The sequence below is a fragment of the Oxyura jamaicensis genome, chromosome 6, assembly GCF_011077185.1.
Source record: "Oxyura jamaicensis isolate SHBP4307 breed ruddy duck chromosome 6, BPBGC_Ojam_1.0, whole genome shotgun sequence".
Lineage (NCBI taxonomy): Eukaryota > Metazoa > Chordata > Aves > Anseriformes > Anatidae > Oxyura > Oxyura jamaicensis.
This window is the reverse complement of record NC_048898.1, coordinates 11,610,394-11,633,258: the sequence shown is the minus strand read 5'-3', so window position 1 is coordinate 11,633,258 and position 22,865 is coordinate 11,610,394. Positions and strand designations below refer to the sequence as shown.

At 39.5% G+C, this 22,865-nt stretch overlaps 1 protein-coding gene across 4 annotated transcripts in view; it reads left to right on the top strand.

The window, feature by feature from the left end:
• Positions 1 to 21,730, top strand: part of LOC118169259 (L-threonine ammonia-lyase-like) — a 39,970-nt gene extending 18,240 nt beyond the window's left edge. For all 4 annotated transcript variants that reach the window (XM_035330406.1, XM_035330404.1, XM_035330403.1 and 1 more), the window contains 9 exons: positions 1,799 to 1,915; positions 2,771 to 3,012; positions 7,747 to 7,912; positions 8,933 to 9,029; positions 9,944 to 10,019; positions 10,455 to 10,580; positions 11,756 to 11,923; positions 12,246 to 12,303; positions 18,505 to 21,730. In XM_035330406.1, coding sequence (XP_035186297.1) covers positions 1,799 to 1,915; positions 2,771 to 3,012; positions 7,747 to 7,912; positions 8,933 to 9,029; positions 9,944 to 10,019; positions 10,455 to 10,580; positions 11,756 to 11,923; positions 12,246 to 12,303; positions 18,505 to 18,603 — 1,149 coding nt within the window. In that variant the 3' untranslated portion in view covers positions 18,604 to 21,730. The remainder of the gene's footprint in view (positions 1 to 1,798; positions 1,916 to 2,770; positions 3,013 to 7,746; positions 7,913 to 8,932; positions 9,030 to 9,943; positions 10,020 to 10,454; positions 10,581 to 11,755; positions 11,924 to 12,245; positions 12,304 to 18,504) is intronic.
• Positions 21,731 to 22,865: the final 1,135 nt, after the last annotated feature.

The window sequence follows — 22,865 nt, the reverse complement described above, 5'->3', positions numbered from 1 at the left end:
GTTGTGCCGATTTTCAAGAAGGGTCAGAAAGAAGACCCTTGCAATTACAGGCCTGTCAGTCTCACGTCAGTGCCTGGTAAAATCATGGAGAAGATGGTTCTTGAACTTATTGAGGCGCACCTGGGGGACAAAGCAGTCATTGGTCCCAGCCAGCATGGGTTTGTGAAGGGTAGGTCCTGCCTAACTAACTTGATTTCCTTTTATGATAAGATCACCCGTATGGTGGACCAAGGGAAACCAGCTGATGTGATTTTTTTGGACTTCAGCAAGGCTTTTGACATGGTCTCCCATAGGATCCTACTGGACAAAATGTCCACCATACAGCTAAATAAAAACATCATACAATGGGTGAGCAATTGGCTAACGGGCAGGGCCCAAAGGGTTATGGTAAATGGGGCTGCGTCAGGCTGGCGGGCGGTCACCAGTGGGGTCCCTCAAGGCTCCATTTTAGGGCCGGTACTTTTCAATATTTTTATAAACGATCTGGATGTAGGAATAGAAGGTATTTTGAGCAAGTTTGCTGATGACACCAAACTTGGAGGAGTCGTGGACTCGAATGAGGGTGGTAAGGCCTTGCAGAGAGATCTGGATAGGTTGGAGAGCTGGGCGATCACCAACCACATGAAGTTCAATAAGAGCAAGTGCCGGGTCCTGCACCTGGGACGGGGAAACCCTGGCTGCATGTACAGACTGGGCGATGAGACGCTGGAGAGCAGCCTAGAAGAGAGGGATCTGGGGGTCATGGTAGACAGCAAGTTGAATATGAGCCAGCAGTGTGCCCTGGCAGCCAGGAGGGCCAACCGTGTCCTGGGGTGCATCAAGCACGGCATCGCTAGTAGGTCAAGGGAGGTGATTGTCCCGCTCTACTCTGCGCTGGTGCGGCCTCACCTCGAGTACTGTGTGCAGTTCTGGGCACCACAGTATAAAAAGGACATGAAACTGTTGGAGAGTGTCCAGAGGAGGGCTACGAAGATGGTGATAGGCCTGGAGGGGAAGACGTACGAAGAACGGCTGAGGTCACTGGGCCTGTTCAGCCTGGAGAAGAGGAGGCTGAGAGGAGACCTCATCACAGTCTACAACTTCCTCGTAAGGGGGTGTCGAGAGGCAGGAGACCTTTTCTCCATTAACACCAGTGACAGGACCCGCGGGAACGGGGTTAAGCTGAGGCAGGGGAAATTTAGGCTTGACATCAGGAGGGGGTTCTTCACAGAGAGGGTGGTTGCACACTGGAACAGGCTCCCCAGGGAAGTTGTCACTGCACCGAGCCTGTCTGAATTTAAGAAGAGATTGGACTGTGCACTTAGTCACATGGTCTGAACTTTTGGGTAGACCTGTGCGGTGTCAAGAGTTGGACTTGATGATCCTTAAGGGTCCCTTCCAACTCAGGATATTCTATGATTCTATGATTATATCATATACGTTATGTAACATGCATGACACTTTTTGAGAGATATACTGCATATATGTTGTCAAGCTGTCTTTTAATCCACCTCTTGTGAAAGTACTTATCTTTGTATCTGTATTTGATCAAGAACAAAACCAATGCTATTTTCAGAATTCATAATCCCATACTGTACATGTTTCACCGTTGCAAGTTTGAAAATTACTTCCATATACCATAGGAGTCTGGTAGGTAACAGCACACTCTCATGTGTTTCCAAAGAAACTGAATATGTAATTTTCCTTTTTGGAGGTCACACATAGCAGTCATATGTCTGCTTCAACAGGGAGCTGATGGAGTGTGCAAGGTTTTTCTTAATTTTCAGTTTCTTGCCATAATAATGTTTCTATATTCCAGTACTCCAGGCTATCCAAGCAGTATGGAGTGGATATCTACCTAAAGAAAGAGTTCCTCCAGTACACAGGATCTGTGAAGGAGCGAGGTGTACTTTATCTTCTGACATCATTGCCTCAGGTATAACAAAGTGCCAGTATGTGAAAATAAAAAGAATCAGTTTGGCTTCACAGAAATCGAGCAGAATTGTTTTTAACTACAGTGTCCATTGAACCAGAGCATTTCTTGCCTTTTGATCTGTTGCCCTGAATAACATAGGTCTGCAAATATCTGAATGTAAAATATTTTTCTTCTTTGTGCATGGCTAATCCACTGGTGAAATGCTTCAAATATTTGGAGAAAAAAAAAAAAAAAACTTTTAAATGTAAACTTCACTGTTTAAAAGTGACGCTTAGATGGAAGTGCTTGTATGTGTATATGTTCTGACATGCTGAAACCACCAAACTTGAAGTGATGATGAAATCGAGTTACAACGGGTGATGAGAACTATCAAGATCACTGATTGATTTTTGTCATGACTTTCAGTACCATTGCATGAATAGCCTGCTTATCTTTTGTTGTAGGAGGCTAATGAATCTCTGTAGCAATAATAATTGGCATGATGCAGAAACCCAGAAACTGTGGTTATTCCTGCACTTTTGCAGTAATATAAATAAATCACTTTGTTAAAGGGGAACCTGATATGAAGCGATTTCCCACTGGCAAGGAAGAGGGAACAGATATCGGCTGTGAAAAGCCAGATGTTGACTCTTCTGGGATCAGCTGAATCTTTGCAGCTAATTCCAGTGGAACAAGAATTGAATTCGGGGAATACATGGACTGATATTATAGTATCATAATACCATAACATGATCAGACAGTAAAGGTAAAGAAGGCGTCCTAACAGAAAAAAATCAGACCATTAGACTGATTAAGGATGATATGGGATAAGTTTGTGACACAACATAACGTGCAATAAACAATCCTGTTTTTTAGGATCAGCAAAGAAAGGGGGTGATAGTGGCTTCAGATGGTAACTTTTCCATGGCTGTTGCTTACCACGCCTCAGAGCTTCGTATTCCAGTGTTTGTCATCATGTCAACCAGCACTTCCCCTGCCAGAGTGAAAATGTGCCGTGAGTACGGTGCCATGGTTATATCATATGGCACTACAGCTAAGGATTCCCACATGCATGCAAGACGGCTGGCACAGGAGAATGGTTACCTCTACCTCGAAGAGTAAGTGGAAAGTCAGATTGTTTAAAAAGATTATCATTGTTCAGATACTTGCCCAGCACTGCAAAAACAATTACTGGCATTAGTTGTCACAAACTTCAAATTTGATCACACGTCATCAAAAGATTCCTTTTACCTGGGGGATGGACAGTTATATCTTCTCAGGTACGAATAGTGAACCTTTCCATAGCAGTTTGGGATGGAATCCAAAATGAAACACCCTCACTTTTCTAGGCAAATTTCCCGATTAGAAACTTCATGGCCTGGTGTGACACTGGATATATGTTAAATCTTTATGAAACCTGTCAGTGTGCATTTAGGCTTGCATTCATTTTTGGTCTCTCTGTGAGGTGAAAGGTGGGTAAAAAATAACCTTTAATGCAAAAGGTTTGATGATGTAGGGCAGAGCAAGAGGTTAGTGCCACAAAGGTATTCGCATATCTGGTATGACTGACAAAACTGTGTTTCCGGCATGAAGGAAACTGATTAGGAGGCTAGTTCATACATAAGTAGCTAAGAATGATTACAAATTTAAGTATGCAAGCTATTTGAGGTCATGAAACAGAACAGCTCTAATAAAAGCACATTTAGAACAAGATAAGGTAGGGAAATTATTTAGAACTGATCTAATTTCCCCTTTTCCTTTTTCTCTCTGCAGTCTTCAGTGGTTCCTTTCCTTTTACTTTTTTTTTTTTTTTTTTTTTTTTTTTAAGATCATCAAGGCGGCAGAGGGTTGATTCATTAGCATGACATAGCCAGGAGTCCCTCTGATGATGCACTGAGTTGGAATCTTACGCTCCCTGCCCATCGCTGCCTCTGTGCCAACATACCACTGGGCATTTGTACAGCACCTAGTGCAGTGAGTGCCTGTTCCCCTTAGACACTACTGCAGTAAACACAATGATAATGAGTAACATGGGTTGGAAAGAGGATCTCAGAATGAACAAGATGAAGAAAGTCCTTTCTTCTTTCCCAGCTGGTTTATTAGGAAATTAAAACCTGTACTTTACAATTGGAATGTCAGCTCTGCCAACAGCTAGCGACCCACAGGGCTGGTTGTTGTGCCTTGTCCACCACCATGGGCACAGCCTTTTCTCAGACTTTCAAAAAAAAACCAAGGGAACAAGGTGCCTTAGATCCCACTGAATTTTAAACCCATGCAGGCTCTTTTTGAAAACCACAGCTTTACATAATCTTATGATTTCCAAATTTCTGTCAGATGTTTTTCAATCAGTGTGTTAACTCCCAGCTGGCTTGCATCAGCTATCACATTCACACGTAAGAACTAAATTGCAGTATTGTAATTTCATGTTTAATCTTCGTCTCCTCCCCAACAAATTTATTTATGTTATGTAAAGTAGATATTCTCTAACTTCATGAAATTCCACGGACAATGTGTGCAAAGGATTTCAGCATCTACCATTGATGAATTCTAAATGAAATTATCATTAATGATGTCTATGTACTCTGATTTATTGTATTTCAAGTTAAAAGAAAACAGTTATTCAGTCTATTACTATGTTTAATTGAAACCTATCTCTCAATAGATTAATTTTTTTCACATGCTGATGAAAAAAAAAAAAAATAGCAAAACCAGTATAGTTGTGGGCCTTTTCATAACAGGATGCCTTAAACATCTTTTGTTAGATATAGACACGGAGCACTTTTCCAGAGGGATGTGTGCATGTACGGGTAGCTCGTCGTCTTCAATGTGTCTGCCACACGTTCATTACAACTTGTCAAAGCTGTCTGTAAAAGATCAGCCATTCTCCCATGCTTTAGAATGGAACTTCTGAAATGGAATTTATTTCATTTTAATTCTAGTTTGCCTAGAACCCCCAGCAATTTGATCCTTTGATCCCTAGAAAATCACAGTAATGCTTTTCCAGATCTGAAAAGCATTCCCATACAATGCATGCTCATGATTTTATTTCTGTATTTATTCCTCACTGAATATAGGAGAAAAAAATAAAAATAAATAGTGAACGCTGAAAATAATTGAAGCTGTCCAGACCTCTTGTAGGGTAGCACAAATGAAATCCAAGAGATGAAGCTTATCTATTAGTCACACAGGTTGTGGTGTTGCTCAGATAGAGAAAGGTGGCTTCATGGGATCTCTGGATCTCCTTTAGCAACAGTTTATTCTCTCCTTTCTGAAGCAGGCATTTCATGACTGTCTTTGTTTATACCTGTGCATGTAATATCCTGTAGTTGGGTGTGTCAATATCAGTTCTTCTCTTTTCTTGATTGCAATTAAAATACTCTCTTATGAAAACTAGCATGCAAGTATCCAATTACGGGAGGGAAATTTTTTATCCTATTGCATCTTCCTGTGAAATGCCAGAAAGGAAATGTGATTTTCCAAGTTGGAATTCGCTCATGAAGTCTACATAATTGCTGCTCAGGTAATGTAGGATTTCCAGTAACTACAGATGTTCAGGACGTCATTACAAATGTAGTATGAAGATTGTCGATAAATTATAGAGTACCTCTGGGATGACTAGAGAATAATTGATTTCTGAGTCAGAGAGGTATAAAATGAGGTGCTACAGAATGAATTACACACCTTCCTTCCTTGAGAGTCCATTTTTTTCTCATGTGACTCCTTGTCCAAATACTCACCAGACCTGATCCTAGTTCATTTGTGATTTGGTTAGTCTAACAACCCAAGAAGGGCAGCTGATAGCTTTTGAGCCCTTTACTTGGAGAACAGGGGAATAGAACCTGGTAACTCTTTAGTCAAAATTTCATTGTGAATCTGAAGCCTGACAGCCTATTTTGTTTACTGATATGTTGCTCATTTCAAAAGGCAAATGGACAGATTTCTAGCTCTGACTCAAAAATGCTTATTTAAATGTGCCATCTTTGGATTTACCTGTCCTTTTTCCTTGCTTTTCCTTCAATGGCATATGATACCAAGAGAGAGGTGTCTGTTTTCACAGAGCAAAAGTGATGATGGTGCAAATAAAGTGACTCATTTTATGATAAAGAGATGAAAACTGATCAGTGAACTGGTGTTCTAACAATATATTAGCAATAAAAAAGTGATTATCTGAAACCCTTATTCAAACTGCTACTAAGTCTTTATACACAGAGCAGTTTCTTTTGGACATGGTTTTTAGTTGTTAACGTTTTGCTTGTAAATTGAATATCCCAGGCCCTCATTTGTTTTTGCTAGTTCCCATGTAACTGTTGTAGGGGCAACTCTGCAATCTAAGTTCTGAACCTTATTTGTGAATAAGGCTCCAGGAAAAAATAAATAAATAAATAAAACATCAGGAGACCAGTGATATATTTTGTTGTTTATACGGAGCAGGAGAGAGCTGCATCAGTGTCTTGATAAAGACAATAAATTCAAGGGTTCATTTACCCATTCCACTATAATTTTTTTACTTCTTTAATTCTGGTACAGGAGTGAAAGTTCAATTCTCTCATCTTTTATTGTGTAGCTAAACTCACTCTTACCCTGAGCAATTTGCTGTGTTTTTCTATCCATGTAATTTCTCAGCAGTGCCGTGGTCTCCACCTGGCAGACATTCTGTGCTCCTGCACATGTCTTAGCTGTGACAGAAGAGCACAGCTTCCTAGTACCAAAACGTACTTGGTAAAGTAAATCAAGTGAAGTCATTGGGTCTATAATTCTGTTTGGCCAGGAAAAAAATACATATATATACATATACAGGCACACAGAGGTCTCTTATTTTTTACTCATATATCATCCAGCATTGCTAACTTGTACATAAAATCCAAAACAGCTTTTAGAAATAGACCCAAGCCAATCGTGTGACCATATGGTGGACTTTTCTTCAGTCTTCTGACTCTGTTTGTCCATATTCTGCTCATTAACTTAACTTCGCCTGAAAGTGTTTTGCCAGTGAGTATTTTGGAAAACTAAATGCCTTGCTTATCCTTCCATGAGGTCTTCCAGAGTAATGTTCAAGTATCAGATATTGGCTCTGGGCTGTGGAAAGACTGAGCTCTGTAACACTCTGTTTGGTATTTGTGAGGTTGAATGCAGTGCTTGAATTTCATAAAAAAAATCCCATTTATCACGAACACTGAATTCCACTTACAAATAAAGAGAATGAGATCTCCTTTTGAGACTTTGCTTTTCATTTTGACCACAACATTCAAAATTTATGAAGTTTAAGGAAGTGATGATGATGGAAGAATGATTTCTCTCCTTATCTCTGTAAATCCCTGATACTGGTAACAACAACAATATGTGCTCGTCATCATAAGGGCTGCTTGGCAGGCCTACCCGGGGCCAGACTGTGCTATGAATTCTACTTGATCATGCTTTATGCTTTAATCCCAGGATTCACTCCTGCATGAAAACTTGCACTCCTGTTAAACCCAGATGATTGGTGATAACAAGGTGATTCAGGTGTCTTGAAAAGTTTGCTGACCTGGCTGTAACTACATGATTTGTGCCTCTGTTTTCCATTTTTGCTCTGTCATCATTTTTTTTTTTCATCTTTTGATTTTGCTCTGCTGTGGAAAGGGTCTGCTCTGTTTCTCAATGTCACGACATGTTCTTCCAGTAGGTAACGTTGCACTTTGCAAAGCACGCAATGGTCTGTTCGATGGCAGTGACCTGTCACATCACCTCCTGGCCTCATTGCACTGGTGATTTACTCTCATGTATTTTTCCTGCTGAATGATATCTTTAGAGTAGCAGATATTACTGCATTGAGAACTGTGAGTTCTGCTGAGATGTGCCTTTCCTTCCCACAGGGAGGACAGTGCTGTCTACCTGTCGGGCCTGGGAACTGTGGGACTGGAGATGTACGAGCAGGTGCCAAAGCTGGATGCAGTGATTTTCCCAGCAGGAGGCCACTGTGGCCTGCTGGCAGGGTCGGCTGCTGCACTCAAACACCTCAACCCACATATTTCTGTAATTGTAAGTTTCCTTTCACCTAGGAAGTGTTGAATTTTTGATAGCTTTCACCACAGTTTTTTGGTTTTTGTTTGTGTGTTTGTTTGTTTTTTCAAAAGGCAGTGGTATCTAGTAATATGCTGGCAAAGACTGCCAGGAGACAGGGACTACCTGTGTCCACTACACAGCAGTGGACCTGAGAGCTTAGTAAGCCTTCTGTCTCTTGGCTGGATTTAAGATAAAGTCTGGAAAGGCTCTTCCAAAGCAAATGACATCTGTTTCTGTGCTTTGAATTGATCTCTTACTGGAAATGTTTGACCCTAAAGATGACACGGGATAAATTTGGTGGTAGCTTAGTTGTTACATTAAATCTCTTAAAATTGTTGATTACTTATTGATTGTTGATTGCTTAATGTTTTTATTATTATTGTTATTTTGCTATGGCTGGGTAACTCAACTTGAGTGCGTGTGGTATTGTTTTGTATTTTATTGTGAACACTTCAGAAAAGGAAAGTTATTTGTGATCCAAGCTAGCAGACTTTGCTGTGCTCAAGAGGGATATAAAGACATATAATACAGCATTGCTGTTTTGAATACATCTTAGATACATTTGACTTATGCTTAGCAACTTCTGCTGTAATTTATAGATATATTTGACATTACTGATGTAAGGGAATCTTCCTGTGCAGAAGGAAACAGTAATCAATTTAAACATCAAATATATATATATATATATATATATATATATATACACACACATATATATATATACAAACAGTTTTCTTACTTCAAAAGTGATAAGGAATGAGACAAACAGGTAGAAGAAAAAAATCTAGGAACTTTATATTAACCATGGAATGTGTATTTCAGAGCTGTGAAAATAGTAGCTGGATGGTTGATCAAGATTTATTTTTCCATCAACTTTTTCTGTGAGGGAATTCAAATTTCCTCTGAGAATTAGTAACAAGGTAACTTTTTTGGTTATAACAGTGACTTCTGTTAGAATTTGATCACTAAAAAAGTGACATCATTTGTATTCCCCAGGGTGTTGAATCTGAACGCTTCCCTGTATTGCAACAATCCCTAAAGGCTGGCCACCCAGCTGAAGACCAGGCTTGCAGCAATCATCACTTTTATGGAGGTAAGAAAAAAATGGATTATTCTTGTGAAAGTAAAATAAAGGTTGTAATTGATTTCTCCAACCTAGTCGTGTTCTTTTCCAGCTAATTGAGTTTCAACATATTTAAACAAAATCTTGTCTGAATACATTTCACAAAATTTAATGCATTTTGTAAGAGCAGCTTCAGACACACAATCTGCACCCCTCTTCAAGGTACAGTGCTATTTCCAGTGCACATGAAATGTTCAGGCGAGTACTTAGAGATATGAGAGTAGTTATCTGACTGCCGTGCTCACAAGCAGTAACTTAACCAGTGAAGTCAATGGGAAAGCTCTTGCCTAGAAGACTAATTTGTGAAAAGGCAGAAAAATGTGGTGCTTAAATATTTACACTTGCAAAAATGTACTCAGGATAACAGCATTTATAAACAATTCAGTTGTTCCCATATAATTTGCACGAAAAAACCTCAGCTGTTAAGCAATTTAAGAATATCCTGTTTACCAGATGTTCAAATCCCCTAAAGCTGTAGGTTAAATATGAGCTTTATAACCAAACAACTCTCTCAGTAAGTTCTGCCTGTCCCTGAACTCCTTTGGTAACTGTCATGCTGTAGCTTGCAAATCCAGTGCCACACTTGGTGGTTCTCCAAGGCCTCATTGTGCACTGAGAAGCATTGGGCTGTAAGATCACTCAGAACTGTGTGAGTGAAGAACCAGTATTTTTATAATGGGAATCCAAAATGGCAAAATCCTTCTGGAAGATCCTTGGCTTTCTGGTACCAAACTCATTTTTGTCATGTAAAAATCAAGTTGCCTGAGATCATAGAATAGCAACTGTCGCAGTCATTAAGGACAAATAACAATGTCAGGACTACAAAAAATGTTGAACTTTTCTAGAGCAGCCAGCTTTACATCTTTGTATTTTGAAATCTGCAGGTGTGAGTGGACTTTGCTTTGGCAGCAATTCTTTGCAGCTGACTGGGAAACTTGTGGATAAAGTTGTTGCTGTGAGGTAGGTGAAGAAAAACAGCAAAATAAATAATATTGGGTGAACATTGCTGTGTGTGAAAACTGTGCTGTACCTGACACTGAAGACAGTGAGTTTGACGCCACTTATCTGACCCCTTTGGCCAAAACAGTTCATGGGCTGCTAATAAACACTTCTAATTCTTCACCAAAATACAAGTTAAAATAATATATTTACACACTAGAATTTAGCTGGCAAAGTGGTTCTAGTAAAAAAATACCACTGTCTTCCAGTTAGTAATAAGACTGTACATTTGCCCCCATCAGCACAGCTTTCTGTAACACCACAGTGGCATCATCATGTACCCAGGAGGACAGAAGGAATCCCTCCATACATAAATGTATTGTCTTCAGTTTTTGGTAATTCTTCTGTTTTGTTTGTTTGTTTTGTTTTGTTTTGACACAACTCTTTGCCCACCAGAGAGGAGGACATCCTCATTTCCATGCTGAGATTGCTGGAGTATGAGCGAGCCACGGTTGATGCAGAAGGGGCCATTGGACTTGCAGCACTGGTTGCTGGGAAGCTGCCTGAGTTGAAGGGTAAAAGGTACAGCAGCTTTTGCAAATGGGACTCAGTAGGGAATTGTGGGAAAAGCATGGGGCCGAGAGCCTTGGTCATGGGAAATGGAGGTACTTGTTTTATGAGTGATTCGGCAGTTTCTGTTCCTGCGCTGCCAGTAGACTTATCCATAGCATCTACTTCAAGCTGAAGAGACCACTCACAGGTCAGAAGACCATGCTGAACAAGGCAAATAGTATTCTCAAATGACTGGGAGAAAGGCAGTTATGCACGTCTGCCATGAGAGCATCTTGCTCTTGCCAGCCTACTGCCTTCTCTCATCCCACATGTGGAAATCAACCCCATCTGTGGTGGGACCTTGCCTCCTGAAAAAGAAACAACTCGATAGCAAGTGAGCTGGGCTGTCATCTGCAGTCACTGAGTGACACCTGCCTCCCAACCCCAAGAGCTCCTGCTCAGCTAGGATTACCCTTGTACTTAGCATTAAATGTGTGGGTAAATCCGTTCTTGCATCTGGGCTTCAGCACTCAATACTTAAGCAGATTGAGCCTTAACTCAAGATACAGTCCAGAATGTATTTAAATATACATGTGCTCAAGACAAAGTTTCCAATATACAGCATTGGCTAAAATGGTACTGAGGCAGTTGCTCAGATAAGGCTGACAACGTACAGAGCAGCAACAAACTTCAATTCAGCACAGCTAAAATAAAAGAGGAAATGCACAGGTTTGCATCTGCAGAAAGAGATCATCAGGGACTAACCATGTGGCTCTCCAGTTGCCCTTCAAACATTTCTATATTCATTTTGCAACATTGATGTGGGTTTAATTAATGGCAACAGAAAACATTGAACTGTTAAGAGCCCGAGACTCAGAATTTCTGGTGAAAGTGCTGTCACATTTTTTAAATTTGAAATAGACCGAGAATTCTCCAGCTAATCATCTCTAACAAAACTAAATCCCCAACAAATACCAACTGAAAACAAAACAGCTTCAGACAATCTAATGCAGCCAGCTTCTAGAGTCCCACAGCCCACCCACAGTTGATACTGAGAACTAGGAGCTCCTCTGAAATGCAATATATGTTTATGAAAGGCTAGGCCCTGCAAATGTTAAGCTGATATCAAATATAATGTCTGTGATTTATGACTGCTTTGTACAGAGAAGAGCTAAGAAATAATTGTATTTTCTTTCTGCATTCAGAGTGGCAATTGCTATATGCAGTGGAAATGTGGATTTACATTTGCTGCAGCAGTGCATAGCTCGTGCCCTGACCCTTGATAACAGAGTGTGCAGATTTTCCCTTGTGCTTTCTGACTGCCCAGGAGACATTTCAAAGCTACTGGAGATTCTGGCTCGGGAAGAAGCAAGGTAAATCCAGTATAGGAGTTAGGAAATGTAGTCACTGCATAGGACAAAGATTATTAAAGACTTGGACGTGTTTCCAAATGTCCTCTGAAGGCAAGTCCATAAGTAACTAATTAATCAGTGTTTATTGTGTTATGTATAAGAAAAAAAAAAATCCCTTCATTTTTGTTCCAAAGTAAAAGCAGCTTCTCAGCATTGAATAAGTATCTGACCCAAAAAGGAGTAAAAATAGCTACTGTTCAAACACTTAGAGAAATTGTTTATAATGACAAAGATTTGTTATGATCTTTATTTTATCCTGTAATTTATCCCTTATTTGATTTAGAGTTTTGGATATCAAGCAAGAACGAATGTTTGTGACATCTGAGCTCTTCACTGTTGAGGTAAGGCAATTCCATTCCCTCTAGCAATGCTGACCTCCCCTTGTTTTTTCTGTTTTCCTATAATCTTTATATGACTATGTGGAATTCTGGGGAAGTCCAATAGAGTGTTCACAATGATTTTTGAGAGCAGTGTAATAGACAATTTCTTCTGTGTTGCACAGCACCTTGCCTCACCAAACACTTAACAGGTATATAAATAATAGAGGACCTGTTTTACCTGTTATTGTGACACAATCAGTCCAGATGTTAACATTGCAAACCTTCATTACATGAATAGTTCTGTGACGGAAGTGATGAGCAAGCTGCAGAATCTAGAACTTGAAGAGCCAGCTGTGTAGGCTGGCTGTAATTATTGAAGACCAATTTGCCTTAAAGCAATGCGGAGAACACCCTTACTCTTAAGGAAACCTCATTTTTAACTAGGGCCACACTTTTGTACCCTATCCACAAAGGGAACAGAGTAAAGTCATTATTCCTTTGCTGAATATTTGTTACAATAATGGTGAGGAGGTGTTATCACCTAATATGATCTCTTAAAATGATCATTCATATCATGACATATCTCTTCTTTCAACTGGTTTAGCAAAGGTGTGGTTCCACTGATTTCATGCTACTACTGTCCAGGTCTAACATGACTTTGTGAAATCACAGGTGGAAGTTTAAATTCTCATTCAGTTTAAATTATCTTCCCCCATGGCTCATACTGGATTTCCATCTGGCAGAGGACTGCACCCTAATTTACTTGAGCTGATAGGAAATTAATTCTAAAGTCTTAGTATTGAAACAGAGAGGTAGCTCTTAGCAAAGCATACAAATAGCAAATTTGGTAGGCTTTACATTTTACAACTATTGAAGCAGATTAGATGGCCAGGAATATCTAGACAGTAATGAAGGTCAAAGCTACAGAAAAAAAAAAAAAATCATCCAACATCACCAGCTAACTGGATATAGAGATCTAAAGGATTACCTATTTTGTGGGAGGAAACTACAGCTTGCCTCTGTGAACCTTCCCAAATCTTTATTAGTAATGTCTCTCAAATCCAATATGGGAAAACCTATTGCTTAAATAAATGTTGCTTAAATAAAATATTAATAAAAATATTAATAAAATAAAAATATTGCTTAAATAAAAGCTCTTGACAGCTATTTAAATCCCTGTCATTTCATGTTTTTAATAACTTCTAATAACTTAGAAGTAGTCAATGGGCAAATCAATAAGCTACCTAGTAAGGTGAGGCATACCTTTGTTATGTAATCATAGAATCATTAAGGTTGGAAAAGACCTCCAAGATTATCTGGTCCAACCGTTATGAAACCATGCAAGTCTCTGCTATAGATTATCACCTAACCTTCTTAATGGGTGTCTTTTATTTGGACTCAGGCAACTCAGCTGAAAAAATATAAATTTGCACTCATCTAGTTTCTAGAAAAGTCTTCTCCTCACTGAAACTACAGCATGAGCAGACAGGCAGGTACAGGAGGGCATCTGGAATGGAGCAGCAAGGGCCTGCAAGGTCATGAGGTGCTCCAGCAGCTTGGCAGAGAAGCAGCTGTGGTGGCAGTTTTCCCTCTGACCTCAGTCCTGTTTGAAGTTATGGAGTTGTCTGGCCTCTTCCCAGCTATGGTTTTAAATAACTCAGAAGAGGCCAGTGATAAAAAGAACATCCATCAACCTACTTTTCCATCTGGCTGCAACAAAATATGAATTCATAAGTAAAATGTTGTTTTTTCTTTATGATAACATTACACACGGTCCCAGCGGTGCTCAGTTTCCTGGCTGGCTTTGTGTGGTGTAATACCTGCTGTTTGCATACTGTTTATTCACCTTGGGCCAGAAGTCATTTAATTATTTTGGTCTGTTCTAGTCAATTTGAGTAATTCCCTTTAGGCCAGCTTGCATGTTGTAAAAGAGCAGAGGAGAATATTTTCCACTAGAGTTCCCAGTTGCCAATGTATTCCATGTTATTGACCTGTTGAAAGGATATAGATGAGCACATACCTGTCCAGCTACAGGAATGATGCTATCATTCGTAAAACATTTCCTTCATGACCTTGGGCAAATCACTATTTCCCTGCTTCGGTTCCCTGTCTGCAAAGCGGAGATGTTTGGAGTGGGAAGTCTGACAATACATTTGTTCTGAGGCCCTCTAAAATACTTCAGTCATTTTGTTTAATGGCATTCCACAGCAGACTAAAGTGGTACAGAATATCCTACTCCAATTTGAGAAAAAAAGAAACTCAGTCTGAGGAGGCCAAGAGTAGACCTGCTTGATTATTATCTGACTTGCGTAATGCTGTGATAACTTGCTGGTGCTAGTGCTCACCAGCCCAAATACAAGAGCGTGCCAAAAGATAAGGGCTTGAGTTGCACAAGATACTTTCTCAAGCATTGCATTGCACTGACCATGGGGGCTACCTGCAGCTGATCCCAAAATCATAAACAGAAGTGCTGCTGCCAGATAATTGGCAACGTGCAGTGGGAGTTTGCTGTATAATTCAGAAAATTGCCCAGTTGTTGATCTTAACAGAAACAAAAAGCCTTGCTTATTTATAGAACTGAAACCAATATATGTAAATGAAATTATCATTTGTAACTCGAGTCATTTGCCTACAAACAAACCTATGCTTTTGCTGAGCATGGTGTATCATGAATATTAAGTTATGTGAATTGCTGGAGACTAACATCTTAAAAGAAGGTAAATATTGTTTCTAGAATTAAAGAAATGGGATAGAAAGGCAATGGATGAGCCATGGATTTAAGGAATTGCACTAGCTGGTTGGCATCGGCCTTTACTCTGAGCCTGGAAAAGCACTTCAGACAAAGATTTTGATTGAACAATGCTGCTCATACTTTGTCTGTTCACTAGTGCTGGCTTATAAAGGCCACGCAGTATCTTTATCAGCACACACATCCTACAGATATCGGGCATCCAGGAGTCAAGAGGCACACTGAAATAATTTTGAGTATCTGGGAAAATGTGATCTAAAAGGCAAAGTGCCCATAGGGAAGACTTGGAGGTAAAGGGGAGCAGAGGTATCCACTGTGTTGCTCAAGTTATGCGGCATAGAATTTTGCAAATTTCTTCCTTTTGTGAAGTTTTAAACTTTACTCTCCTTGAAATTGAATTAATTCCAATTAATGATTTTAATTTATGCATATGGTTTTTGTGTTGCACAGAGTGATAATTTTGACCGATCTTTGCCTATATCTTTTTTCAGTCTTTGTCCTGTTCCCTCATGTTTTCTAATTACTTCTACTTTACACACAGGACAGCAATATTCAGTGAAGACTGTTCTGTCTTCCATCAGCCTGCTGTAAAAACAAAACAAAAACAGGCTAGCTAAACCCTTAGGCTGGAATCAATCTTTAGATTACCTGCCTCAGGGAGTAGGATGCAGTAAGAGATCCATCTAGCTTGTTATTTTAAGTCTTGCAGCAGCTTTTAAAGTTATTATTATTATTGTTATTATTATCCAGCAAGGATGCAGTCTGCTTGGAGAGAAATGCATAAAATGTACTATATTTTTATTTTTATTTTTTTGATACACAGACTAGAGGTCCTACACAAACAAACATGGTTCTGCAGTCCGTGAGAACTCTGCTGGATCAAAAAGCCCTGGCCTACTGCTGTGGGCTTACGTTTTTTGAAATGGAGTTGAAGTCATAGTTGCCCAGTCAAATTTTGTCTAGTTGTCCTGGGTTTTGTCTGCAGTAAAAGAAACATCAAGGACTATGATAAATAAGACCAATTTGCAACACTTACTTTTAGCTCAGGAGTAGGTTTGTAACCTCCTGTAGCTAGCAGCACCTAGGTAAATGTTTATCCTAGATAAGTAGAGGACTCCCTTTATACCTACCCACAAATATAAGGATAACTGTCAGACACCCATGTAAATCATCCTTCCTGGGTGAAAGGAAGAGGAGAGAGGAGTTCTGTGAAGATGAAACTGCAGTGTAAATTGGCATAATCTGTGCAAAAAAGCAAATTCCCACAGTCCATGTTCTTGCCTGCCTTGTTGTTTAGATTTCTAGCTGTCATAAAGTGTAGTGATTCTCTTAGCTCCTACTGTGAGCAAATGTTCTCTCTTCCTTTATTAGGCAAGTGTAAAAGTGTAAATTCCTGGAGCTGGTTGTTGTTGTTGTTGTTACTACATTTCTAATACACTAAAGCACATTAATAGCCATTATCATGTGTTGGATGCTGTGCATGCACAGAACAAAAAGACATTTATCCAAAATGCAAGCATTCTGGCTCCAGTCTCTCCAATTCTTTCTGGATTCAATCATTAGCAAAAAATAAGGGCAGAGAGGAGAGTTAGCACTATAAATCCCAATTTGTTCCTGTGTTTGCTCCCAGAGCAGAGCAACTGCTTGCTGCCAAATATTCCAAGCTGAACCTAGCAAGTTCAGACTGGTTCCTCTCACAACAATTGATTTGCTCAGGACAGAACAGGTACGACTGCTTGTGGGGGAAGGGGGTTGCTGCTTTTTTTTAATTACAGACTCTGAGAGATGAGTATGTGCTCTTGAAGATACAACTCCAAAGCTTTAGGGATTTTATATGAACTATGGAATAGCTAATGGTATTTGTTGCTTTGGTGCCAAGATATCCTTTGGATACTTTTCCCAGTGTTTGTGTTCTCTCCTCTGCCCTCATTATTAATTCTGTCCTCCACGACTATCCTTTCCTTGAGACAAAATCCCGCTTTTTCAGAGGAGAAAGAAATTTGCATCTAGCTTGTTCCAAAGAATCACAAAAAATAATAGAACCATGTTCAGAAAAAGAGGCAAAGAATTACAGAAACAGATCAGAAATACGTCTTACTTCATGATGCGTGTTTCAGAATTAGGTTCACAGTTAACTGAGCTCATGGCTGTTTATTGGTGGTAGTATTGTATGTTCTCATTAAATAGTTCTGCTAAAAGGTTATTGTTACTTAAAGCTCATTGCAGGAAACGTGAATTCTCCAAGTTCTTATTTAGACATTTCCCCAAAACACAGTTGAGTTGAGACAATATTATTTTTTGCCTTGCTGCTTTCTTTGAAGGATGCAGTTCCGATAGGAATGTTACACGTGGCATCTGTCTCTACCACTCCACCTTGAAGTCATCACGACCAGTTCTTCTCCTGTTCTGTCGGTTGGCCTGTTAGGATAAACTCTCTGTTGTCACACTGACTTATCTTGGATCCTTTCCTTGCTAGACTGTGACATGTTTCTGTGAGGTCTTTTTTCCAAGTGGCACTTTCAACATCAATAATAGTTGCAGCGGGGTCAGAGGTGACTGAAGTTAGTAGTCTAAAATCTTGAAGTGAAATTTTGTACCTTCACATCGGTGCCTCAGATACTTGTGATCCAGCCCAGATTTTAGAGTGATGGAGTAGAGATGTGAGCATGTAAAAGAGGGATGAAAGGAGAACTGAAAAAATGACACTGAAGTTATTGTCTTCAGTGGCTGTGTGACAGGATTGTCAATTGTGAAGGCAAGCAAAGATTAAAAATAACTTTCAAATTTAGGTTTACCTGGGTTTTGTTTGATGTAGCAGCAGAACAACGCTCATAGAAAACTAGAAGTGATGCAATGAGCAAACAAAAAAACTTGGAATAAAACAGTAACAAGGTGTGTGAATTGAGGAAACCAGCCAGAATACTGCAGAGATGATAAGGAATTGGGGGATAAGTCTGTAAGAGAGAAGAAGAGGAGAATATAAAAAGCTTCAGGGATGGAGGTTCTGGAGCAAACGCTGCTGAGAAATGTGGAAATGAGGTGAGGCAAGAGTCAGAGAGAGGTGAGGCAGCAGCAGCACCACCAGATACCTACCCCAGGGAATGGAAAAGAGAAGCTGCTAATGGATGACTTCAGGGAGGCCACCAGGAGACCAACAGCAGAAAAGTATTTGCCCAGGAGCTATTTGAGGGTCAGCCTATCTTCTTCAAACTTTGAAGACAATAAAGCAGGGAGAATTTTAAAATCATGCAGAAGAAATGGAGGAGCCACAGAGTTTCTATAATATCATTTTTTTTTCTTTTTTTCTTTTTTTCTTTTTTTTTTACCTACATAGATAGGGAATGTGAGGTCCAGAGTTTTTTATGTCAATCTGATCTTTATGCTTTTACGAGCACATTTTAGGATTTAGCTGGAAATGCCTTTGTCTGAGAACGCTGCCATGCAGTCAGGAATGCTCCTAATTCTTTTCCCAGGTTACCTGTACTGTGGAGACCAGAGACAAAATGCACACAGCCCAGCTGAGGAACGCTCTCCTGGAACGCTACCCAACAGCCGCGTGGACAGAGCGGTGATGAGCAAAGCACAAGGGAAGGGGCTGAGGTCCTTGGACAAGCATTTTGCAGAGCACTAATCTTGAGGCATTCAGAACAAATATTATTTTTCAAGGCTGAACAGTTAGCAAATAGTTTCAGGATATTTATTTCCTGCTCAAAATGTAGTAAACATCCTTGGGAATAAAGTTGAACTTGAAACTAGCTTAGCTAAGGGAAATTTCATAGTCTCTGCCAGCGTTGGAATTATCAGCTGTTTCATTGGGTTTTGACTAGTGTGTAGAATCCAATGGCATTCAGTAAATAAACAGAGAGAAGGTATATTTTTTTTATATCTGAATGTAGGCACCTCAAAGGGCTTTTAATTTTGATGCCCCTAGTTAAATTAATGCAGCTCCTGCTGGATTTTGCCATATTACTAATATAGTCATTTTTCATTTCCAGGCCAGAAGCAGTTCTTCATTTGCTGAATCTGCTTCATGGGATATATATGTGTGTGGGGGTGAACATGGCTGCATTTGCGTAAGAACTTTGCTATCATGAGGAAAAATTATGCTAATAAAATGCAATTTAAAAGAAACCCTTAGTAGATAAAAGCTAATACTGTATTTTTTCCCCAAAGGAAAAATGACCCTATTTATAAAGTAAGGTTCCGGAAAATGTTGCAACAATTAAAAAGAAAAAAAAAAAAAAAAGGGTTGCATGTGCAGAATACAAATGTAATTCTTGCACCTGCAAGAATGTAACAATGAGCCCATAAAACGACTGTGTTCCTTTATAAAAAGGAGTCTCTCACCCTTTTGAGTTTTCTAATTGGAATTTCACTGATCATCTTAGTCTGACTAAAACAAACTCGATCCATCTCACCTGACAGATTAAATACAATGTCAAGAGTGAAACATATTTAAAGATCACAAGTTACTAAGCAAAGACAGCTCAGGGAGAAGAGGAAGCCCGAGTCTTAGGCCAGCAGCTAATGCAATTAAGAAAGAACACATTGACCTATATACCATTTTCATCGCTAGAGATGAAGACCTACTAATAAGGTAACATTGTGGGATGGCAAGAGATGTAAGAGAAATTCAGGCCCACCTCTAAATGTATGTTCAACAGTTGCTTTTCCATGTGGGCAAAATTCAATTTAAGATTGTCTGCAACAGCACCAATATAAACTGTTCCATTCATTTAAATTTCACCAGATTTGACCCAAATTTTGGGTGCAGGTATTTTAATGCGAAGTCTTAATCCTCTCTCTAGAATATCCAGTTGATAATTAAGTATATAAAATAGATATATTGCATATTTAGCAGAGCTCAGTTCAAAATCCAGCAAGGTCAGGGTGTCCTCACAGGCAGCGTGGAATCAAATCCCTCCAGTTCCCATGTGCAGAGCTGGGTGAACTATTTTTTAGTGTCCATGAAAATGAACTTTTACTATAGCTTTTGGGGAGAAAGATGGTACAAGCCCATAATGACCTTCCCTTGTTGCCATATTACAACTGATAAATTGAGTTTTCTTCTTCAGTTCTCCCCTGTAGTGAAGTGTGTGCTTCTTAGGACATTTCCTTTCCTAGTCTTGCAATGTGGTATTTCTGTCTCTAGAGCACAAACAAAAAGTCACATGTGGAAAACGGAGGCCCTGGGGCAGGCAGATGCTCTTTGTATCCTCTCTCAATTCTAGTCCATCTGTCAGATAGGAAGAACATCATCTAAAGAGTCAGAGCAATCTAATCAGAGGGTCCCTGTGGACTACAAAGAATGAACTTCATATCCAATCTTATGCGTATCTTACCTGTGTTGTGTCTATTATTTATAGATAACCACGTATATTTATAACCTAACTTGTGCCTACAAGGTGGGATGATGAGGGCAGCATCCTGGCTGTCTCTGTGGTATTTTTTTTTAAGAAGTAACAGGCTATTTGTTCTTTCTTATTGTGGCTCAGAAAGGACCAGGAGTGGAGAAGAGACTCTCACAAAAGGTGAATAAATAAGAGAAGTTCACTCGTTTGGTGTATTTTCGGAAGGATCATGTTGGTTTGCAAATGAACCTAAAAAATTATCGATACCCCAACAGTACTTTCTTTCCCTTCCTGCTAACCACAGCAATGAGTATAGGACTTGGTCACCAGAACGTACTGTAAATCAGCCTGTCAGACACAACTCCTTTTTTTCAGTCACAGGAGTTTAAGAAATTCATATAGAAATACATGATGATGGAATACATATTGAGTACTTGTTGCCCCCACTGAAACAAGTGATGAATCACATCATCAAAGAGCAGATTTGGGAATGTGAAAATATATATAAATAAGTAATTACCCTCTCATCTCTTTTGGCAAACCTCTCAGGAATTTTTGAGGCTGTCTTGGATATTTATGTGAAAAGAAAGTCAGGCTTTATAACCAAAGTTCTCAGTAGTGGTCAGCAGCCTTTGGCCTCTAAATTCTTGATTTATTATCATGCATTATCCTGGATTTTATTTTTCTAGAAGAGTATTAGGGATTTCATTTCTAAACAGAGGTAACTGCATTTAGCAGGTCTTCACGTAACAGGGATTAGAGAGGTAGTAGATTGAGCATCCAAAAATCAGTGTGCTCAAGATCACCATATGATCAAAAATCTGTTTGGGAAAAAAAAAAGAAAAAAAAAGAAAAAAAAGGATTTGTTTAGTATGTCACATATGACATATGCAGTTGGGTTTTATTTTTATTGTACTAAGTATAAACATAAACTGTAAAATTTTCTTCAGTGGCAAACTCCTTATATGTTAAAATAATGATACCAGAAGTGATCTCCATTCTGTACTGCTTTTATGCAAGTCCAATGGCTTTAAAGGTAAGATGAAAAACTTCTGGGGGGAAGGGCCATTTAAATGAATCTATGTGATTGGAAAGAATACTGAAATATATGTGCTGCTAAACTTTTTGCGTTATGAAATATAATAGGATTGTTGCATTTCAAAGACATATGTATTTTAAAATGTTTCATTTAAAGAAATATTTTTATAGAGTGTTCTTATGTATCTTGAAAAAACAACAACAAACTAATGATTATGTAAAAATATCTACAAGTTGTTAAATCAGCAAAATTTAAATCTAAGCATTGTATTTATTTAAAAAATAATAAAAATGACATTATGCTGCCTCAGCAATGAAAGGTTTATTATCCTCTTATATGGTACTGGTAACAGCCTTGCATTAAAATTTCAGAGTTCATTTTTTTCCTTTCTCCGTTGTTGACATTGATGTGAAATCCACAGCTCTTGTGCAGGATGAGCTCTGGGCTGCCAGGGAGGTGACCCAGCGGGCCAGGATTGCCCCTCTTGCCCTGCAGAGTAGCACAGGAGCCTGACAGACTGCTCGCCAGCGTGGCTGGAAAAGCATTGCTCCTTGCTGGCTTGGAAAGCATTTCTGCTTCACGTACTGAGCCAGGTGCAAATACTGCCTTGCTTGTACCCAGCGGTATTCTTTGGCAATGTGCCTGGTTACAGTCTGGTACAGAGGTCCTGGGCTGGGCCTGTGTGGGTGAGATAAGTCCTTATCCTATCCTATCTTAGAGATACTCATCATGAACATTGTGAACTTTGGTAAACCAGGCCTTCAGCTGCCGGTTGCAGCAGATTCCACCAGCTAAAATACATGTTCACGTCTCCGATGGAAGAGGCTGCTTTGACTGGGTTAATTCTGCTAGAGGTAAGCCACTTAACTTTGGGAGCAGCTGTGAATACAAGGTTTGCCAGGGCCTCAGCACTTCTTCCAAGGACTGGTGCAAACAAAGCACATCTTCTATTGAAAGTATCTCTTCCCACACTGATTCCTAATTTCTCAGCCAGGGCCTGTTAGCTCTGCATTAACATCTAAAATGCTGCCAGTACACATGTACATAGCATCAGGTACCGTTCATCTCCCCATACAGGTAATATGTTCTCAGAAGTAGTACCTTGCTATTCAGCCTACTTTGGGAAGATTTGGAAACACATGTTCTTCCTTCCCATGCCACAATGCAGTAAGTGCAGTTGACATGAGGTATCTAACTGTTGCTAGATCCAGAGATAGGCATGTGGTTTAGTGGCCAGAAAAGGAAACCGTAAGACTCTTGGGTTGGCCTTTAGTTATTGCTGGTCATTTATTTGATGGTCTTGTGTTTTTCTGTCACCTTCTTTGCTGTGTGTTTAACTGTAAGCAGACTGCCACATGTAGAATATTGAACTTTGCAGAGTTTCTTCTACGTGCTCCTAACTTTTTGCTATATCCAAATGGAGGGGGAATCCTGCTGAATGTCG